Source organism: Penicillium argentinense (genome assembly GCF_028826775.1).
Source record: "Penicillium argentinense strain IBT 30761 chromosome Unknown utg000002l_segment0_segment0, whole genome shotgun sequence".
Taxonomy (NCBI): domain Eukaryota; kingdom Fungi; phylum Ascomycota; class Eurotiomycetes; order Eurotiales; family Aspergillaceae; genus Penicillium; species Penicillium argentinense.
In genome coordinates, this window is record NW_026622661.1 from 3397006 (window position 1) to 3416768 (window position 19763).

Consider the following 19763-nt stretch of genomic DNA (forward strand, 5'->3'; position numbering starts at 1 on the left):
GGAACGCAGTGTCTCTTGGAAGCATGTGCTGTCGGCCATCAGCACGATGTAGCTCCGGAATAGGATTATCAAAATATCATGTTTTTCGTAAATTATGCTCACTTGTGAGTCGAGGTCTCAGATCGGTGGGTCGGTTTTTGCTGACCCAAGCCCGAGATATCCGTGGTTCTCGCGGCGGGTAACCACAAACCTTGATCTATAGAACTCTTGACTGTAACCCAAGGTACATATTCATAAACTCAAAAAAACAATAAATTGGAATTGCAATAAACTCAATCACAGCACTAGTGGACCAACAGGCTACAATGCATTAACAAGCACATGGGTTCCAGTCCAAGAATCGACGCGAGTGCTCATAGACACAGACGGTCGTAAGGCATGCGTGTCACCATGACGGCCGCGGTGAATCGGCCCTAGGCAATTATTAGGCAATGGCAGGTAGTCCCTGCGTCCTACGAGGTTTTACGGTCATCCTCGGTAGGCCGAGCTAGGGAGGGGCTGTGTGACCGCGAGGAAGAGGTGAGCGTCAAGGGTGCGACCACCGATGGGTGTGCCGTCACATTTGATTACTGCAGGACGGAAGCCGTGGGGGGCTGCATTTGATTATTCCCAGGAAAGGATCATTCCAGCCAAACTCGATTTTATCACGATCTTAGGGCTTCGTTTATTTACCATACCCGTCCCAGGGCCCGGAAATTGTGTCGGTATCTTGCGGTCTCGAATGAGTGACAATGCGAAAGCTGTTTCAATGGTGTGAGCGTGTACCTAGAATCCGAAGCCCGGGCCTGCCATGTTTGTGGGTTTTTCTTTCGTCATTTTTAAAGAGTAGTGGATCCAGGGCGGCAAGAGCTTAATCCTATCCGTTACTCTCGGCCAGTCTGTTTCGCGCTTCCCCGAGTTGCCCTTGCGGGACATGGGTTGCACAATGACGCTAGCAGGGCAGCCCATCTCCCCAGCTGACATCATGAGCGATCGGATCCAGAAGCTGAGCTGTGGGGAGAAATAGATACGTTCCGCCTGAATTAGAGACAAGCAAATCTCTTCCCCGGATGGTGCGGCGACTGCCGAGGCCGTTTGTTTTACTCTTCGAAGGGCAACGGTTTACGAAACTATGAATCACCCATCGTAGACTTGTTTGTGGATCGGCTGAGTGCTGTTGAAGGGCTAGATTCCTTCCGATGGTGTGATAGACCCACGTACCAGCCTGCAACATGTATGCTGCATGTACCTGTACGGTTGAGTTGAGAGCCCCTGGGCCTGGTTTAACCAATGTACGTTCCCCGTCGATTAGGAACGAGGCATTGTGCAGAAGACGCAGCGATCATTATATACATGTCTTTACATTATACACTAAGCAAGTTTGAGATATCGGACACCTTGAGAAAATATTCGCTTAGTCATGACAATCATTCGAGGATGGTATGGGCCGGTTGGCAATTCGCAGGGTGCCAAGGACGGAGGGGGATGTGCAGTAGACCGTGTATACTTCAGACGTTTGATCTTCCGGCTCCGCCGTTTTCCCCTTCCAACCCCCAACTTCCGACCTCCACGCTTGTCTTCACACCCACTTGGACAGGGAACTTGACCTGGAGCGTCTCCGCTACTTCTCCCTTGACAGAGCTCTGGCCAGGGCTTGTGACCTGTCATACCTCATGGCCTCTGTGGAACCGGGATCGACTTGCTGGTTCTTTTCGCAATGAGCTCGGGCTCTCCCCTTTCTCCCTCCTGACTCGCGCTCGAAATAGGCTTTCCAGTTTAGATTTCCGACGGATTTGACAATATCCATTTTCGATTTTCGATTCCCTCCACACCCCCTTGGCTCAACGGCTGATCCGGAAAGTTTCTTTAAGCTACAATCCAGACCGTCGATCCGTGTGGCAAACCCAGTAAGATGGGCCTCCCTCTTGGTGCATACCCACTCCACCACCCGAGGGTAGGGGTAACCCGGGGTTTGTGTCAACAGGCCCATTCGCTGTGCGTTGTCTTTTCTGTGACTCGATCTTGACATCTATGACCGAATCATGCCCGGTGATTTACCATCGTGGCGAAAGAAAATTCTAAAAAACAAAATCAAGACTGGAGCTTGGCTGGCCGACACCGGCTTGACTCCCATGCCCCCATGGGGGACCAAAATCAAGGGAAGGGGGTGGGAATCTTCTCTGGTGCTGAATCTACTCTTCATGTGGCCCGTGTGGCTTCGAGCTCGGCGACAGCGGCTTTTCATCTGTCTCTATCCGTGTAAATAGAGAAACACCCGCAGCAAGGGCTCACGATCTTCTATATCAGCCCAACTGGAAAGCCTTAATGATCCTTTCATTAAGCTCACCCAGCTGTGTTTAATTTCCGATCGCAACTTGCACGGTCACAAATTATGCATTGGTGACATAGCCCTCATTCCTGGCGGGACTCCTTCCGATCTTCCTCTCCTTGCCGCGAGAGCTCCAAATCAGGTGTGGCCTTAATCCATTCCCACCAGCTCTGATTTGCCACTGGACCCTCGGAGCTAACAGATTCTGAGCCAGTAAGTGGGATCTGTCGAGCTCGTGTGGATCTCCTACTCAGAGCTTGACGGCGATGGGATCTCACATAGTTGACGATTGTTGCCAGGAGGAACAACCTACCACGCGAGCCACCCGCAAGAGCTGTCCCCAACTCCGCTACAAGTCAGCTGAATGATCTACCTGTCTGCCCGATGGTAAAAGGTCAACAGACATAATCAAACGAGGCGGAAGAAGGCAAACAAAGGAAGATCAGAAAAAGAAATTCCACCGAAAATGGCGGGGGTTACTTCGACCTCCCAGTCATCCACCGCTCAAACACGTCTGATGCCACAAAATCAGCCGGCACCACATCTGCAGAGCCACGTACATCATCATTGCGCCTGTCGCGCGACAGCTTTCAAGAACAGCAAGCGTATCAGGAGAGGATATCGAGTGAAGTCGGAGCACAGGGCAAGCAATGGAATGCAAGCATTCTGAGAAACACCAATCGCATCCAGTCCACGGTAGACAAGCCGGAGCTCCAGCAGCCTACTGGGCTCGTGGGCGAGCCCCGAATGGACCCAAGGGGCTCGATGTTGCTTCAAAGGCCATTGCCCACCGCCAGCATTCCACATATCCAAGAAAAAGGACCCGTCGATCCCCAGCTGGGAGTTTCAGTGGAGGTGGACAGGAGACTTACCGCGTCAGCAGATGTCACCGGCCTGGCGATCAACTACCGGACCAGCGTGCCGTCGTCCGAAGGGGAAGATGAGATCAGTTCCAGTACGAATGACAAGGGGCGGACACTGTCTGGTGTCCTGGGAAAGTCCCAGAGACTTGCATCCCTTCCAAGTCGCCCCCCAAATTCTCCGAAGCAAAGTCCTAGGTCAAGCCTAGTGTCATCGCTCGCGTCGACCCCGACTGAGCTGGAACTTGTGGAAGATGGAGACGAAATTCCTATGATCAGCTTCTCCGAGAAACAACTCTTCGACTTGATTGACGAGAATGACACGGCCGTCTTGAATGGGCGACCTATACAGCGCACTCACAACGCTCACACTTTCGTGCAACCAATGTCACGTCCAGACTTTCAGTTCCTGACTCGCCTCCGCGCTCCTTCGCCGAGTTTGCTCTCTCGCCAGGAGACCTCATCCGAAGATCGCTTCTCTGAGGATCGGGACTCTGAGACCTATGTCGAGCGGCCGGCACACTACCGCCGAGGAATCCTCTCCTCTATCCTTAAACTATATGATCACCAGAGCGGCGGCCACAACTGTGACTCTCAGGGTCGGGGCAGGTATGGCCACTCTCGTCAAGGGAGCACCTCCGAATGGAGTGGCCGTGGCCTGTCTCCAGACCCTCTGTGGAAACCACACCGGCCTCAAAAATGGTATGAAAAGCCGGGAAACCACTCCACTTCGACCCTGTCGGGCTCAAGCCCAAAGAAGACATCCCCCATGAGCATGCTCAAACGCTCCAGGAGTAGTGGGGCAGTCTCAGGGAGCTCGATGGGTGGGGTGGCTCGTCGCTGGATGAAGCCTCAATTGGAAGACGAGATCCGTATCACCGTCCATATTGCCGAGCTTCTTTCCCGCCAGCGGTATTTGATTCGACTCTGTCGAGCACTGATGAAGTACGGAGCTCCGACTCATCGCCTGGAGGAGTATATGCGCATGACTGCTCGCGTCCTGGAGATTGACGGCCAATTCCTCTATATTCCTGGTTGCATGATCATCTCCTTTGATGATACTTCAACGCATACAACCGAGGTGAAGGTTGTTCGGTCCAGCCAGGGCATTGACCTGGGCAAGCTTGCTGATGTACACGAGATCTACAAGGAGGTGATCCATGATGTGATTGGGGTGGAGGAGGCTACTCAAAGACTCGATACGACTATGAAGCGGCCTAGCAAGTTCCACATCTTGTTCCTCATCTTCGCTCACGGCTGTGCAAGTGCATCAGTCGGCCCCTTTGCGTTCAATGCTCGACCCATTGATATCCCTATTGCCTTTTTGCTCGGGTGTCTTCTTGGCGTCTTGCAACTCATTTTGTCACCCAAATCGAGCTTGTATTCGAACGTATTCGAGATATCAGCCGCGGTGTTGACATCCTTTTTGGCTCGGGCCTTTGGGAGTATTCGATTCCAAGGAGAACCGCTCTTTTGCTTCTCTGCTTTGTCACAGGCATCCATTGCATTGATCCTACCGGGATATACAGTGTTATCTGCCAGCTTGGAGCTTCAATCGCGCAGCATTGTTGCGGGTTCCGTCCGCATGGTCTATGCCATCATCTACTCTCTCTTCCTCGGGTTCGGCATCACCATTGGCACTGCTGTTTATGGACTACTCGACCCACAAGCATCCACCGCATATACGTGTCCGGCCAGTCCTATCACCAACGAATATGTTCAACATTTTCCCTTCGTTGTCATCTTCACGATATGCTTGGCAGTTGTCAATCACGCCAAATGGAAGCAGATTCCTGTGATGGCGACCATCTCCTTAGCAGGCTATGTAGTCAGCTACTTCAGCTCCAAACGATTCTCTTCAAACACTCAGGTGTCCAATGCCTTGGGCGCTTTCGTTATCGGCGTGATGGGAAACTTCTACAGCCGTATACGCCATGGACTTGCCGCGGCCGCAATGTTGCCGGCGATTTTCGTTCTAGTCCCCTCCGGACTGGCTGCCAGCGGGTCTCTTATCTCGGGAATCACATCCGCCGAACAAATGACACGTTCCCCGTATGCTGTTGTTGCAAATGGCACACAAGGCTTTGTTGATGCTGCAAAGAACCTATCAGCGGCCGAACAGAGAAACCAGAGCTACGGTGTTGTGTTTGATATCGGATATGGCATGGTCCAAGTGGCCATTGGTACAACCGTGGGCCTTTTCCTGGCTGCCCTTGTAGTCTATCCTTTTGGGAAGAAACGCAGTGGTCTGTTCAGCTTTTAAGTTGTGATCGCACGAATATCTCAGGACCTCGACACCTACATGCCCACATCCACAATTCTCATTGTCTGATTTACTTGCTCGCTTGTTTCAACCCTTGTTCCTTCAGCGTCTCTCGATCTAACCGAGTCTCTTGGACATTTCGCATCCGAACATCCGTTGACCTTCATCTTTCACCGCGGTGCCAGGTGAAAGCAAATGTTCGGTCGTTGCCCTATTCCTCCAGCAACCGAGGCGGGGGCTTGTTTGCTGTTTTTTAACTCTTCATTTTTTGCTGTTGATACCTGGGGACGAGGAGTTGGAAAGCGCTTGTTGTTATATTCCCTTTTTCCTATCGTCTCTCGCTTTAAACCCGCTTTTCGTCGCTCACTGACAAAGTCTATATCGACTCACCTACCCCGAACATCTGTTCGGACATACATAGAAGCTACGATTCTTACGAGTCATGACCAAAATCATCGAGGTCCCCCTTCCCGATCGCTCTCTTGATATCACCCCTGGTTTTCTGATGTTTTCTTTCCTGCTTTTTGCCCGGCAAAAATACGTATGCTGGCGTGTGTGGGGTCTGCTAATACATGTTGGTTATTTGTATTCAACGAAATCTGGAACTTTATGGATCTATGATACTCGTGATTTTTTTTTGGCCTTTTAGATCTAGTTCTCGCTATTGCTTGCTCTCCTATATACTCTATCCTCTACCGTTAGATATTGCTTATGCCCTCGGACAACTTTCTACTCCATTGCGCGTATGTAAATACTACGGCGTCCATTATAGAGCGGTGCCGTTAATCGCATTGTATATCTTCGAATCATTTCATACACTTCGAGCAACACCATGATCAGACGGGAAATAATAGTAAGCCAAAAACCCTTGACCACATTCTGATGGCATATCCTTCCTGCTCTCTCTAAGATGCTTGTCTAAAAGCCAGGACTGATGTGGTATCTGTGCGATTTTAAATTTTGCCTTCTGAGTACACCATATCGTATCACATAAATGAAAATATATGATATTAGGGCCAGATGGTCTACATGCAAAACGAGAAAGACATTGTGCATGCTTCTTAGGGCAGGTGCTACAGCGTGGTGATAGGGTCCCCCATAGTGTCAGATGTAGACACCTAGAAGCATAAGGAGCCTACGAGTGTAGAGATGGCGCATGGCTGCATCACTCGCGCCGCCCCCTAAAAAAAGCGCCCTAGATTTCATCCAACCTTCCCTGTATCTAAGCGGCGAAAGAAGCAAAAAAGTTTGTGTCCTTTATTTTTGGTCTTTGAGAAAAACTCCAGAAGGGATCGATATCTTCCCAGCACAGTTATTGAAGTAGCATATATGACTTTAGCTAGATCAACAGGGCACAGATAAGGCGGCTGTCTCGCATCTTCGCAGACGGACGCGCTGCCCTGCATCGAGGAGGCATAGTACACGCGGTGTGCAATGCCGAAACAGTGAAGCAGCTGGTAGCTGGCAGTACGCACATTCTTCCCAGCCACATTGCTGGATGTGCTGGAGTGACTTGCGCTGTGGAATGGACCAATACACGGATATTGTTTTTTTTGTAGGCCCGATCGCGGGATCTAGCGTCATGATGTGGTCTGCGCTCCTTGAGTTCGATACCTGACACAAAAGTGTTCATCTACTCTTCACAGGGAGAAGCTGGCCATGAATGCAGGCGGTCGTGTCCTGGATATCGTCGAGGCCAGGATTGTATCGAGCGCTGGATACGACCGCGATGCGTTTGCTGTCGTAGGCTTGTCCTTAGACGAATGTGTCGTCCCCGTCTTCGAAGAGATCAATGTTCATGAGGGGAAAGAGGACATATGAGCCCTTGGTCAGGTGGCTTATGGCCGCATTGAGGAGGTCTTCTAGACATAGCTGGCCGTCGTAAAGATTGTCCGAAAAAGGCGCGCGCGAATGCCCAGGCAATCATCCCCGAGGCGAAGACCTATGTACTCTGATCACTTTTCCTTGCTCTTGGATGTGTTCCCATCTCACGATATGAAGCGAAGTGTCGAGGATGGCATGATTTTCACTTCCACGCCGTGATAAAATGCAGCGAGATATTATCGAATGTCGCTTGATTCAGGAGGCCGTGTATTTCCTCCTTTAGCTTCGCCTCGCAGATTATACCATGTCTGCATGACATCAAGCTTTGGATCAATTTCTAGTGTCGGCAAGGCATATATTGTTCGTTGCTTATTGGTAATTGGATTACGGTATTGGCCGTCTTTCCATTCTTGAAAGCTCTGGGCATATGCCTCCGCATCTTCGGCTAAGTATTCACCTGGTAGCATTAAAGGAACTGAAAACGCATGCGGGTCATCATCCAGAAACCTGTGGTAATGCTTCTGCTCTCGTGGTGTGATTATGTGCCTTCCAGGATAATGATAAACTTAATGTCAACATTCATGGTTGCAACCTTGGAAGGTTGCTATTTCTGGCCGTCCTTTGCGGCGGGTGCCAGCAAGGCTGAGCCTCATCGGTTGCCGGGCAACGCTTTTGCGGTTAGCGTCCGCCAGTCATTACCACACACCAGTGAATCTCACATCCATTGCGGGTACAATTGGTGCTTTCCAAGTGTTGGGCTGCAAAAGCTAACCCACGTAGATGTACTACTCTAATCCTTAAGCTCCCTTACAACTACCAAATTGGGGCTGAAACGGTTCTATGCGCAAGTGTGAAGTTGTGATGTGACCGAGAGACGATTGCATCACGTTATATATCTCCACCTGTAGCTTCTCGGCACTGGAGAAATGTACATGATATCCTTGTGATTTTACTACGTTCCAAATGTTGTGACCTAACCGACGAGGCATCAGTGCAGCATTGTGTATCTATGAAGTGTGAGATAGAAAAGAGTCCACATGAGAATACGATTGTGTTAATTGCTCAAGGTGCTTCATTCAAGCTAACTATGCATAGCCAAAGCAGGCCAACTCAGGAAATGAAAATCCCATATTGGATCCGCCATGCGGTATATTAGACAACACCCATCCAAAAACTCCACGCTTGCGGAACGATTTTAATGCATCCCATATCAGTCCCCATTGCGCCATTGGCCCGCTCTTTGACGAACATCCGTTCGTCAAAGTCATCAAATCAGTCCATCGCCTTGCGAGGAAACTGAGAAACAGGAAAAAGAAGGATTCGCTGAAAAGAGCACGAAGATAGAAAAGAAGCGTCGGTGAATACCCAGCAGAAAGCCCGGTGGGACATTGTGACAGATGAATATCACTACCGCCTTTCAACCCGACTGAGCGCCCCAAGAATAAGACCCAGATCCTCTCGCGGACGTGCTGCAGCAGGGCAAGATGACCGACTCTCGTCATCTCCCTCGATTGCGAGTCGTTCCCGGTAATTTCGTGCATCACGTTCCTCAAGGCGTTCTGCACAGATGCGCAGTACCCGCGATGAGAATGCATCTGCGGTAGATCGGTATAACTCGATGTCATGTACTCCCGCCGCGAAGGCATCGAGTGTTGGCGCAAGGCCAGTAGTGATTCGAGATAGACGTGCTGAAACAGCGGATGGAGAAACTGGAGGTTGGACTGTTTGTGAAGAGGAGCCCTTCTCTATGGAGGGGGCGTGAGGTTTGAGGGATGTATAGAGGGCTTGCTGAGAGGGTTCAAGAAGAGAGGTGTCGATCTCTTCAGCCGGGGCTTTTTGAAGATGCCGTTGAGATTTTGGAGACTTCTTGGTCGAGGTATTTGCCTCGAGTGTATCAAGGCGAGGAATCGGAGGTTGTTTATGAAGAGCGTTGAGAGCTTGCCTCTCCTTTTGGAGCCTAATAAACGAGATTAGCTTGATGGAGCCCCGATGGCGAATTCAACTTATGTGCTTACCTTTGTATTTGTTCCTCCAACTCCTTGATCTTTTCTGTGTTCTGCACGTTCCTTGGGTTGGGCTTCTTCACGACAACGGCGGGCGGATTCACATCTTCGCGACTAAACCAATTCGAAAGATCCGAGTTCGACGAGAACTCTTTTTGCAAGTCCTCTTGGATCACACGGGCTGAAACACCATTAGCACTCGGTAACCAGGCTTTTTTCGAGTTGTCAACCACTTACCGGCCAAATGTGCGCTCTGATCCTCCGCGTGGAAGCTTGATGGTTTGTCGCCCAATGCACGCGTTGCGCACCATATCAAAAGCTGTCGCATTCTGCGCGGCTCAGGAAGACCCTCATCGGCAATGTGCTTGTAGAAATCCGCCGTGCGAACCTCCCGGTGTGGTAATGCTAGACAGAAAAGATCATTAGTACACACGTCGTCCTATAATGTGATAATGGGATTAACCCACCATTTGATGTTCCCGAGTCAATCAAAGAGCTGGCTCTCCGACCTCGCATCTCTGAACTAATGCGTCGCCGCCCTTTACCTGACTTCGTCCCTCTCAGTTCCTTGTTGCGCTGCATGACTGGCGTGTCGGCTATCGGCAGGGCAACCTTGGTAGGCTGCTCCGGTGATTTGAACCCGTTCGTTTCCGCCTTCTTCGGTCTGCCTGGCCGCCCTTTCTTTGCTGGTCTTTCGTCCTGCTGATCGTGCTGGGGCTCGTGTTTTCGTGATGAGCGCGTCGCGCGCTGTTCGGATTCGGAAACTGCCGTGTTCGCAGTACCCCTCGTCGGTCGCCGCGTCGGAAGTTCGGTTGTTTCGCCTGTCGTCGGCACTGCGGGTGCAGCATCACCGGTTCGTTTTTTCGGCGGCCGTCCTCTTCGTGGTGTGGATTGCGAAGGCGCATTTTCTGCATCTGAATGAGGGGCTTCTGCGACTACTTCCATCGTTGGCTTCGCCTTTTTTGACGGTACTCGTGTAAATTCGAATCCGCCATCATCCTCGTAATCTGTCGCGATTGAAAGGGGTTGTTAGCAATCCACCGACGATCGATATCAAGTCCATGTCGCTCAAAGAGCAGCACTCACTGGCTTTACGTTTGCTTTCGCCGTTCGTGATAGATTCTAAATCTTTTGTGCTTGCGCTGTTTCGTGTGCTCCGTCGCTCCCCTCGGCTTCTGCCGGCTCCAGCAGACGCAGACGCACGCGATTGCGCCTGAGAAGCCGCCATTACAATCGTCCCCAGCGGTTCACGGCGCTTTGCTTTGGTAGTCGGGGGTGCCAGGACCGCGGTGGTCATGCCAGGAGGTGGTCACACGAAATAAACTGCTTGGGGTTGACTGAGGGGGTTGCAGTACACCACGACAAATGCGCAGCCGCGTCTCGAATGGCGCGTCTTTCAGTCGAGCGCTCCTCTGCAATCCCTCGCTGGGAAGACACGGGCGCGCCGCCGTGCCGATTTCCGCGTTGATGTTGTTCTCCAATAGGTCTCCGCCAGGCTCAACGGTGCCAGGAACCTGGACAGTCGGATCGGGCGGCGGTGAGCTGTATCGTGAGACGAAAGTCGAAATCGCGTTCGCCAACAGAGGTTCCAGGTGCCGGTCAGTCATTCACGCCCGCTGAGTCGAAGTCGCTGCGGGCAGCAAGGGAAGCGCAGAAGGTGGGTTGGAGGGATTCGGCACGCGGTTGTTTTGGTCGGGGCGCGTGGGGCGCTAGTCTCTTTCGGGCAGCCCCTCTCAGTGCCAGACTTCAATACACTCGGACTCGCTGGATGGTACCCTCGGCTCTCCTTATCTTTTCAAATTGACAAAAATTCACATACGTAATTCTGATTGAGTGAGAGCCGCGTTGGCCATGTCTTCTGTTTAAAAATTTAGACTATTGGGTTGTATGATGTTCCATTTCGGGCCCCGCAAGGGACCATGCGCATATGCTGTCAAATGAACGCTATGTCGAGAATTTCAAACAAAAACGCCAATATTGCACAGGGAATACCTCGAAATATGTCCAATGAAAAAGTTTAGGGTGGGAGTTGAGCCCAGCCATTCGGTTCAAATAGAACGAAGATCACTTAATGCTAGCAGCCATGGAGGCCGGCTCACTTGGGGTTGCCAAGCTACCTTCAATGCGCCGCCTGGCTTCTTGCATTTCTTCTGCAGTGATGTTTTCTGCTCTCTTCGGCATGTCTGGTTCGAACTGAGGAACGTCAGGGCTGTGACCGACAGACATGCCAACTCGAATCTAGAACGTGGTGAATTGAATTAGCTATGTTGATCTTTCAAAGGAGAGGAGACGGTTCCTTACCAGTGTCTCCAAGGGGCCCTTGGAATTGTCCGCGAGGTCACTGTCAAAGTTGACCATGCCTTCCTCGAACAAGACAAGAAGGGTAGAGCCACCGAACTTGAAGTATCCAAGCTCTTCTGCTCGAGCAACCTTTTCACCCTTTTTGCGCGTAATGACAGTGCTACCGACCATCATGGCTCCCACACAGATGACCATCACGCGACCGTGGGCCACGGAATCGATAGGTACAAGAATACGCACATTCTCGCCATAGACGTCAAGAGCCGAGCGGATGGCCATCGGATTGACAGTATAATACTCTCCTTCGATGGTCTTCGGCTCATCCATAACTCCGTCAACGGGGACGTGGAAACGGTGGTAGTCTTGCGGCGCAAGGCGGAATACGCCTACAGCACCATTGCGGTAACGGGCTGCATCCTGTGGATAGGCATCACCAAGGAGTCTCTCGACCGAAAATTCTCGGCCCTTAACCCAGATGCTGGTAGCCTCATCAATCCGATCGAAGACCACCGAGCGACAGTCGGCAGGAGACACGACGATCTTGGGTTCATCGGGAGCAGAGCAAGGGCGAGCATCGGGCTTCAAGGCACGGTAGAAAAACTCGTTGAAATTGCGGAACTTCTCAATAGGGAGCAGGACCTCGGACATGTCCAGCTGGTGGAAGTTGATGAAGTCCTGGATCTGCGCGGCAGATGCCGGGTCATCGTACTTTCGACCCTGTTTGATACTCAGAGAACGCAGCACACGGCGAACTTTGGAAGCCCTCTTGTTAGAATCTAGCCCTCTTGAGGTTGCACCGTGGCATCATTACTTACTTCTCTTCTTTTCCATGTCCTTGCTCTTGAGACCCTTGTAAAGTAGTCGGATTCCGAGACGGACATAGATACTCATGCGTTCCTCGTTGATCTGACCTGTGATTCGATCCTGGACCAGAATATTCGCCGAATTCGCTCCAAGTCTATAACCGCCGTATGAGATCTTCGTGATGACCTTCGAGTACCATTTGCGCTGTGCCTGGCTCGATGTGACAAATCCGCCCATAACCAAGTTGTCAACTTGGCGCCAGTCGCGGCTAGCGCAAGTAGCAATGTGAGTGATAATGTCAGCATCTGATCGCTTTGAGAGACGAGGTTGGTGGCAAAGCGGGCATTCGCGGATTTCGACTACATGTTCCTCACCCCTCTCATCTCCGAGATCATCGGGCTGGAGGTCGTCCTCATTCGAGCTGGGCTGCTCCTCACTATTCAATGTCGGAACAGCTGTTCCATAGGGATTAGCGGTGGACGAAATGGCGGTGTTGGATTCTAAAGCGAGCTCATCGCTGCTAGATGGCTCCTCACTTTCTTGACTGCCGACGGATGACGGTCCCATGGGGGATCTCTGGGTAACAACGGGTACAGAATTTTTCTTCTGTAGAGCTTGCAATGTGTCTTCGAGGCAAACCACTGCCTGGTCGAAGGTCAGATCGACAGTTTCGTTGGGCTCATTCTCGGCACTGAATCGCTCGAAAAAGCTGTCGATCGTTGATTCCTTCAGAGTAGAGCCCAAGGTATCCAGCATGGTGGTCATCTCAACTTTATCGATACGGCCACTGTCATCGGCGTCATACTGCTTCAGCATAAGGAGCCAGAATTGCTGTCGCAAGGCACTGTAAGGCAAATATTTCGCCTTGACATGCAAGACAGGCGAATGTTTATCTTCCCAGCGGTCTCGATTCTTCAAAGTCAGAGGAATTGTGTATGTCCGTAGGCCCTCGTCATCAGCAGGAGGCAAAGGTTCAGAAATTGTTTGGCCTGTCTCGGTAGACGTGCTTGGAACTTGCAGTGTGGAACTACTGCTTGATTCTGTGGTCGGATCCTCAGGTACAGATGTCGGCGTAAGCTTGTTGGCCAGATCAGAAACAAACTGAGTTGTCACAGACGAAGCCGAACTGCGCGATTTCAGCGCAGGCCGAGCCATTCTGGTGAGGTTCTGCGAAGATGGCGAAGGGCTGACTGCAAATCGAGGACTGTATTTGGCTGCAGGGCTCGGTTCATCCAGCTCCACAAAGTGATATAGACCCGTTTCAGGGTCGGCCTCGGGAGCAGATTGGATGAGAGTCTGTAGGGGGAAGTTTGCAGATGCAACGAAGTCATTGCCTGAGAATTTGTCCCGGTCCATCACCGTGAAACTCATTGTGTAGGTATGTTCGTGTCGCATGACCTGGAACACCATTTTCTCATGGTAGATCGGGTTCAAATTATGGCGCACGACCGGCGTTCTCAGTGTTTTCCTTCCAAGCGATGTCACGACAAAGGGGTCCATGTCAAATGAAGTCCGAGTAACTGTAGGCAATGGATCAGTCAATCTGATCACCAGGGGAAAGAAAAGGGACGACCGGAGTACCATTTTTTTCAGGGGGAAGGTCGGTGACGCGAATAATTTCCATGAACACAATGCCTCGAACTCCAGTTCCCGAACCCGAAAATTGATATGCTCGGGCCGCCAGAGACTTGCGGCGCAGACGAGCTAGCCTAAGTCGCCTCCGACGCTTTTCCACAACTTCTGGCTTGGTCGGATCATCGGTCTCATCCGAAGTCTCTTCATCGCGGTCCTCGTCCTGCTCCAGCTCCTCGAGTTCGGCCGCCGGGATGTTGTCAATCTGGTCATCTTCCTCGCCAATGCATACCAGGTTCCGGAATTTGCGATAAGTATCTGCAGGGGAGGCGCTCGGGTTTGCGGAGTCCGAAAGAGAGAAATGCAACAGAATCTCGCCTGATACAGTGCTGTCCTTCTTCTTCTTCTTCCGGTTCGAACGGCTGGAGAGCCGTTTCGACTTGAGATTGTACCATTTTGGCTGTCGAAGAAAATTCCAGTTAGCCATCTTTCCTTCTAATCTCAATATCCGTCCCCGAATCCTTTATTAGAATGTCTCGATAGGGACCCACCTGCTGGTTGATTTGGCCGTCCGAGAAGATGTCTTCCAGCGCAATGTCGAACTCGCCCATATAATCCTTGCCAAACCGATCGTGGTCCCAACAGATACACTCCAACAACGGTACGCCCACCACGGGCATTTCAAATGACACGTTCCATTCCGGATTTAAAGTCTTCGATATTGTGGGCGTGGACTGTCGCGCGTCTCCCAATGTCACCACCAGATACTGTTACGCGTTGTCAGCGGGCTGGATGTCGATAGCGAAGGCACAAGGTCTCCAGAAAAATGCCTCGTAGTATAGACTGCTTACCGGGTCACTTGTGCCACCTCGGTCTTTAGGAGCCAGGTTGCGTCCCTGGGCAAAAACAATGGCGTCAGAACAGCGGTCGCGGGTTTGATGTGGGGGGCAATTGGCCACTTCGCCTTCAACTTACTTGAATTACCGTGACCTTCAGTAGCAGGGGCTTTGATTCGGCCGACCGCATGGGACTTGTGCTTCTGCTCTGGCCCGGGGTCGAGCTCGTGCTGCGGGCGGACAGATGCGAGCTGAGGCGCTGCGGGAGCGGCAGCCGGACCATGGCGGATGAGGCAGCGGCCGAGCGTGGAAGGAGGATAAATAAAGGAGCCGAACTAGAGGAGGATTTAAAAGAAAAATAAAGAAAAGAAAAATAAAGAGAGTGAGAGAAGCGCCCCCAAAAAACCGAGGGAAGGCGAAGCAGGCTTTTAGGGCGGCTCTAGGCCCCCGAGAGAGTCCACCGGTGTTGGACTTTGGTCTTAGTGAAATTGGCGCAAGACCCCAGTTCGATCTGCGATCTGCTCGGGTCGATCTCAACGTCGCGGTTGAAGGCCAAGAGTAGGAGACCCCGTCCCAGGCCGTCGGATGATGCTACACGCAGGCCGAGCAATGGCAATGGGCGTGGAGCAAGGTGGAACACCGCTGTCAAAACGTTGGGGAAGAGGGAATTGCGGCGGTCCGAGGGGCGGAGGGGGAAAAAGGGAATCGTGGGGCGAGACACAACAGCTGGATGTCTCCCACACGACGTCAGGACGGGGGTCCACTCTCTCCACCGCCAGTTGGAACAAGGGAAAATGGCAGCCTGGCTCGGTCAAAAGGCCACTTACTTACGACGGATCCTGAACTACCGACAAGGAGGCACCTGGCCTCACAGCGTGGTTAAGGGGGGCATGCTTCTATACTTCGCGAATGGCTGTCAAACTACGAATGCAAGGATCCACTCGCCACGGCGCGAGATACCCCGCAATCAACAATGCGCGTGCATCAATCGCTCTACGGGCTAAACCGGAATCAAAAATGAAACCTCTGTGATTCGTCCTGGGGTATCTGGGACCGAGGAGACACATTGCAACAAATCCACGGAAAACAATAGTGCTTTAGTCCTGGCGCCGGTCCACGCGACCCCAAACCTCGTCGGCATCGGTCTTGCCCTTGGTTTCTGGCACGCGGCGGTAGATGAAGACGCTCATGAGCCCGGCCATGGCTGCAAAGACCCAGTACACTTTGCCACGACCTCCGAGGACCTCGTTCAAGACAGGGAAAAACTGCGCAACCACAAAAGTCGCCGTCCAGTTGGCCGCGAGGGCCCAGCTCTGCGCTGCGCCCACTGCCTCGGGACCGACGAGCTCGGAGGCCAGAATGAAGGGAACGGGGCCGAGTCCTACCGCGAAGGAGGCCACGAAGAGGAGGGCCGCGATGGCAGACGCGATCTTCTGGTTGAAGTAGATACCCAGGGCCAGGAGGACAGAACTGCAACCCATGCCCGAAATGCTGCACAGCAGACAAGTCTTCCGGCCGATCCGATCCGGCAATGGCGAGCACGCGAGGGTCATGATGAGATTGATAGCAGATATTAAAATGGTCAGCAGTGCCGCGGTCGTGGGCAGAATGCTTTGCAATAGCGAAACACTGTACATGATGATACTGTTGATGCCCGTGAATTGCTGGGCAACCATGACACCGACAACGGCAATGATGGCGGGTCGATAGTGTGGGTCTCGGACGGCCTCCATCATTGTGACTGCAGCCGGTTTATCATCCTGCGTCGCTGGCGACGGAGCGAGCAAGGATTCCTCCTCGCCGGATGTGGGAGGAGCGCCGGCTGTCTTCCAGCCCTTGATCTCGGCTTCAATGTCTGCATTCCGGCCCCGGATACGCTGGAGGATCTTGCGGGCCGGGCCCGGCTGGCGGTGCTCCGCAAGCCATGTCGGACTTTCAGGGATCATGAACAGACCCAGGAGCTCCAGGGCCCCTAGTAAACCGGCCACCGCAAGGATCAATCGCCAGTGGCCGTCATGGCTCCAGAAGTAACCCAAGGTCTGTGTGAGCAAAATACCCACATTAGTCATGACCTGTGTAAACGCCCCGAAAAATCCGCGGGATTGAGGCGGCGCGATCTCAGAGACGTATATCGGGCCTACCACAATGGCAGCGCCTGACCCGACTCCTGATAGGAACCTGCCCAATGCAAGAAGAGAGATCGAGGGGGCCAGGGTCTCAGCCACCGGACCGAGGATGAAGAAAATAGTCGTTGTTTGAAGGGCAATCCGACGTCCGTATTTGGTCGACACCGGTCCTGCCAGCAAGGCTCCTACGAAACCTCCGAGCGTGTAGATCGACGAGACCAGGCCGAACTGGGACGAGTTCATGGGAAGGCATTGTGGTAATCCATGGCGCGTGGACGCTGATGAGTGAATGGACCTCTTTTCGCAAGTGACGACGGCCTGAGGAGCATTAAGCTCGGCCTAATCAACGCAAATTGTTAGCGGGATTGGCACCGGAGCTTGCGCATCCTGGCTAGACGTACCAGATGATATCCAAATTGGAGTGGACCCAACGTGACAATGAAAACCAGAAAGACCAGATATGGCGTGACCGGTGATTTGGTGGGCTCGGCCATGGCTGCAAGGTCGATGGTGAAGCAGAGAGCGCGAGGTTTGACGCTGGCAGTCAAGATGACGTGCACTCCCCCTCGGATCGCGATAAGCGCGGCCCGCTCGATTGCCAGCCAAGCCCCAGCAATCATGGGCAGCTTTTCCCGCCCCGTCTCTTAACACAGCAACCACCCAGCAAAACAGCCGCAGCGCCGTGAGCCCATCGCGCCTGCTTCTCCGCCTCTCCGCCTCTCCACTTCTCTCCACCGGCTCCTCTTTCCTGCTGAACCAGCTGACTCAGATCCTTCCATGGAGTGACGGTCCAATGAGTCTGACGAACCCGCCTTCCTCCGGATCGCTCTCTGCCCGACGGACTGTGGGTCAAAGTCTGAAGCGTCTGCAGACGGTTGACGGTAATTATTTCTTCTTGGATCTTTGCCCTTTGCATCCTTGATCTCCTCCCGCCATGTTTGGAAAGGGATTTCCGTTCGTCAATGCTGCGGGAGGCTTCTATCCTCGTGGTAATCTTTTTCCCCGCAACGGCGCCCGCTGTGCTCCCATGTCCTGGTTGCGTTGTTCTGTTGTTCTCGAGGGCTGGCGTGCATCTCTGGTTGTGAGCTTCATATACTTCGTGGGCTTTTTCTTCGAAAAACACTTGGATCCGTTGATTTGTCTCCGCTGTTCTCTCCGCACAGCGGCGTAATGACTGTGGACCACAGAGCTGACTCGTTGCCCCAACAGATGAGGCCCGCAGAACGCCGGGGTATACCACCAAAGTCCGAGTGCGAGACAACTACCACATTGTGGGATTCATTAGCAGTGGCACCTACGGCCGGGTATACAAGGCCATCGGCAAGAATGGCAAGCAGGGGGAATTCGCGATTAAGAAGTATGCCCGTCCCCCTCGATATGTACCACTTCATTTTGAACTGGCCCTAAAGAATCTGCTTGCAGGTTTAAGCCCGATAAGGAAGGCGAGTCGATCCAGTACACTGGCCTTTCGCAGTCAGCCATCCGAGAGATGTCACTGTGCACTGAGCTCTCGCATGCCAACGTCGTCCAGCTGGAAGAAATCATCCTCGAGGACAAATGTATCTTCATGGTATTCGAGTATACGGAACACGACCTCCTTCAGATAATACATCATCACACTCAGCCTCAACGACATGCGATTCCTGCCGGCATGGTTCGGTCGATTCTCTTCCAGTTGCTCAATGGGCTGCTCTATTTGCACACTAATTGGGTCCTGCACCGCGATCTGAAGCCGGCCAACATTCTCGTCACATCTAGTGGCGCCATTCGCATCGGTGACCTAGGACTCGCCCGCCTTTTCTATAAACCCCTCAACTCGCTTTTTTCTGGAGACAAGGTAGTCGTTACGATCTGGTATCGTGCCCCAGAGCTTCTCCTTGGAAGTCGACATTATACGCCTGCCGTCGATATGTGGGCTGTGGGATGCATCTTCGCCGAGCTTCTCTCTCTCCGCCCAATCTTCAAAGGCGAAGAGGCCAAGATGGACAGTAAAAAGACGGTTCCTTTCCAGCGCAACCAGATGATGAAAATCGTCGAGATCCTTGGGCTTCCACGCAAGGAGCACTGGCCGGGTCTCGTCTCTATGCCTGAATACACCCAACTACAATCCATGGTTCTCCACCGACAACCTCCGCATTTTCACCGTGGATCTAATCTGGAGGGGTGGTATCAAAGCTGCCTCAAGAATGGCGGGTACTCATCCAACTCAAGTGCGGGCACTCCCGGTGCGGACGGGTTTGACCTGCTTTCTCGCATGCTGGAGTACGATCCCACGAAGCGAATCACAGCCCAGGAAGCCCTTGAGCATCCATATTTTACGAACGGCGGACCTATCAGTGGCAATTGTTTTGATGGGATTGAAAGCAAGTACCCACACCGCCGTGTCACCCAAGACGACAACGATATTCGCACTGGTAGTCTCCCAGGAACCAAGCGAAGCGGTCTCCCAGATGACAGTCTATTGAGGGCCTCAAAGCGGCTTAAGGAATGATTTAGTGGCTCATTAGTTTCTTTTTCTTTCTTTCTATACTTTTTTCGGCGCGCATATCGGACTTGGCAGCGAAGACTTGGATTTCTTGTCGTTATTTTGCGGTGGCGTTGTGTTTGGTCTGTTCCGATTCCCCACACTGATACCTTTCAAATGTATGTATTATCAAACCAACATAGGGCCAGTGAATGAATTTCATTTCATATCGTGATAGAGTACGCCGTAAACCAGTGGTTGGATCCTTTAGTTTCCATCCTCACCCTGGAAGAAGCAAAGAAGCAACGACCGACCGATTTCCAACCTATTCCGTACCTGCACCATTCCCATAACGAGTCGTAGTCCAGCTCCAAGATATACTAACGATAGTCGTACAAAAAT

The 19763-nt window shown here is 52.3% G+C and overlaps 8 protein-coding genes across 8 annotated transcripts; 3 read left to right on the plus strand and 5 right to left on the minus strand.

Moving 5' to 3' along the window:
* Window positions 1-1487: 1487 nt before the first annotated feature.
* Window positions 1488-1786, minus strand: N7532_002079 (uncharacterized protein; the record flags this gene model as incomplete). The annotated part of the gene is given in 2 exon segments (XM_056614573.1): window positions 1488-1632; window positions 1650-1786. The coding sequence occupies 2 exon segments, from the start codon at window positions 1784-1786 to the stop codon at window positions 1488-1490; spliced, it is 282 nt and encodes a 93-aa protein (XP_056479614.1).
* A 988-nt stretch (window positions 1787-2774) lies between these two features.
* On the plus strand, window positions 2775-5431 carry N7532_002080 (threonine/serine exporter family protein; the record flags this gene model as incomplete). Its single annotated transcript, XM_056614574.1, has 2 exons — window positions 2775-2820; window positions 2859-5431. The coding sequence occupies 2 exons, from the start codon at window positions 2775-2777 to the stop codon at window positions 5429-5431; spliced, it is 2619 nt and encodes an 872-aa protein (XP_056479615.1).
* Window positions 5432-6633: 1202 nt separating this feature from the next.
* N7532_002081 (uncharacterized protein) lies at window positions 6634-7015 on the minus strand (the record flags this gene model as incomplete). Its single annotated transcript, XM_056614575.1, is given in 2 exon segments — window positions 6634-6934; window positions 6945-7015. 2 exon segments carry the CDS (start codon window positions 7013-7015, stop codon window positions 6634-6636), a joined length of 372 nt encoding a protein of 123 aa, XP_056479616.1.
* Window position 7016: 1 nt separating this feature from the next.
* Window positions 7017-7252, plus strand: N7532_002082 (uncharacterized protein; the record flags this gene model as incomplete). The annotated part of the gene is made up of 2 exons (XM_056614576.1): window positions 7017-7036; window positions 7078-7252. 2 exons carry the CDS (start codon window positions 7017-7019, stop codon window positions 7250-7252), a joined length of 195 nt encoding a protein of 64 aa, XP_056479617.1.
* A 1410-nt stretch (window positions 7253-8662) lies between these two features.
* Window positions 8663-10865, minus strand: N7532_002083 (Mis12-Mtw1 family protein; the record flags this gene model as incomplete). The annotated part of the gene is made up of 6 exons (XM_056614577.1): window positions 8663-9212; window positions 9271-9439; window positions 9496-9663; window positions 9726-10265; window positions 10345-10433; window positions 10510-10865. The coding sequence occupies 6 exons, from the start codon at window positions 10863-10865 to the stop codon at window positions 8663-8665; spliced, it is 1872 nt and encodes a 623-aa protein (XP_056479618.1).
* Window positions 10866-11322: 457 nt separating this feature from the next.
* N7532_002084 (putative phosphatidylserine decarboxylase Psd2) lies at window positions 11323-15054 on the minus strand (the record flags this gene model as incomplete). Its single annotated transcript, XM_056614578.1, has 7 exons — window positions 11323-11496; window positions 11560-12311; window positions 12375-13883; window positions 13945-14395; window positions 14487-14702; window positions 14787-14831; window positions 14911-15054. 7 exons carry the CDS (start codon window positions 15052-15054, stop codon window positions 11323-11325), a joined length of 3291 nt encoding a protein of 1096 aa, XP_056479619.1.
* Window positions 15055-15868: 814 nt separating this feature from the next.
* On the minus strand, window positions 15869-17517 carry N7532_002085 (putative MFS glucose transporter; the record flags this gene model as incomplete). The annotated part of the gene is made up of 2 exons (XM_056614579.1): window positions 15869-17236; window positions 17299-17517. 2 exons carry the CDS (start codon window positions 17515-17517, stop codon window positions 15869-15871), a joined length of 1587 nt encoding a protein of 528 aa, XP_056479620.1.
* A 314-nt stretch (window positions 17518-17831) lies between these two features.
* ssn3 (cyclin-dependent serine/threonine protein kinase SSN3) lies at window positions 17832-19388 on the plus strand (the record flags this gene model as incomplete). The annotated part of the gene is made up of 3 exons (XM_056614580.1): window positions 17832-17886; window positions 18107-18254; window positions 18320-19388. The coding sequence occupies 3 exons, from the start codon at window positions 17832-17834 to the stop codon at window positions 19386-19388; spliced, it is 1272 nt and encodes a 423-aa protein (XP_056479621.1).
* Between the last annotated feature and the right edge of the window lie 375 nt (window positions 19389-19763).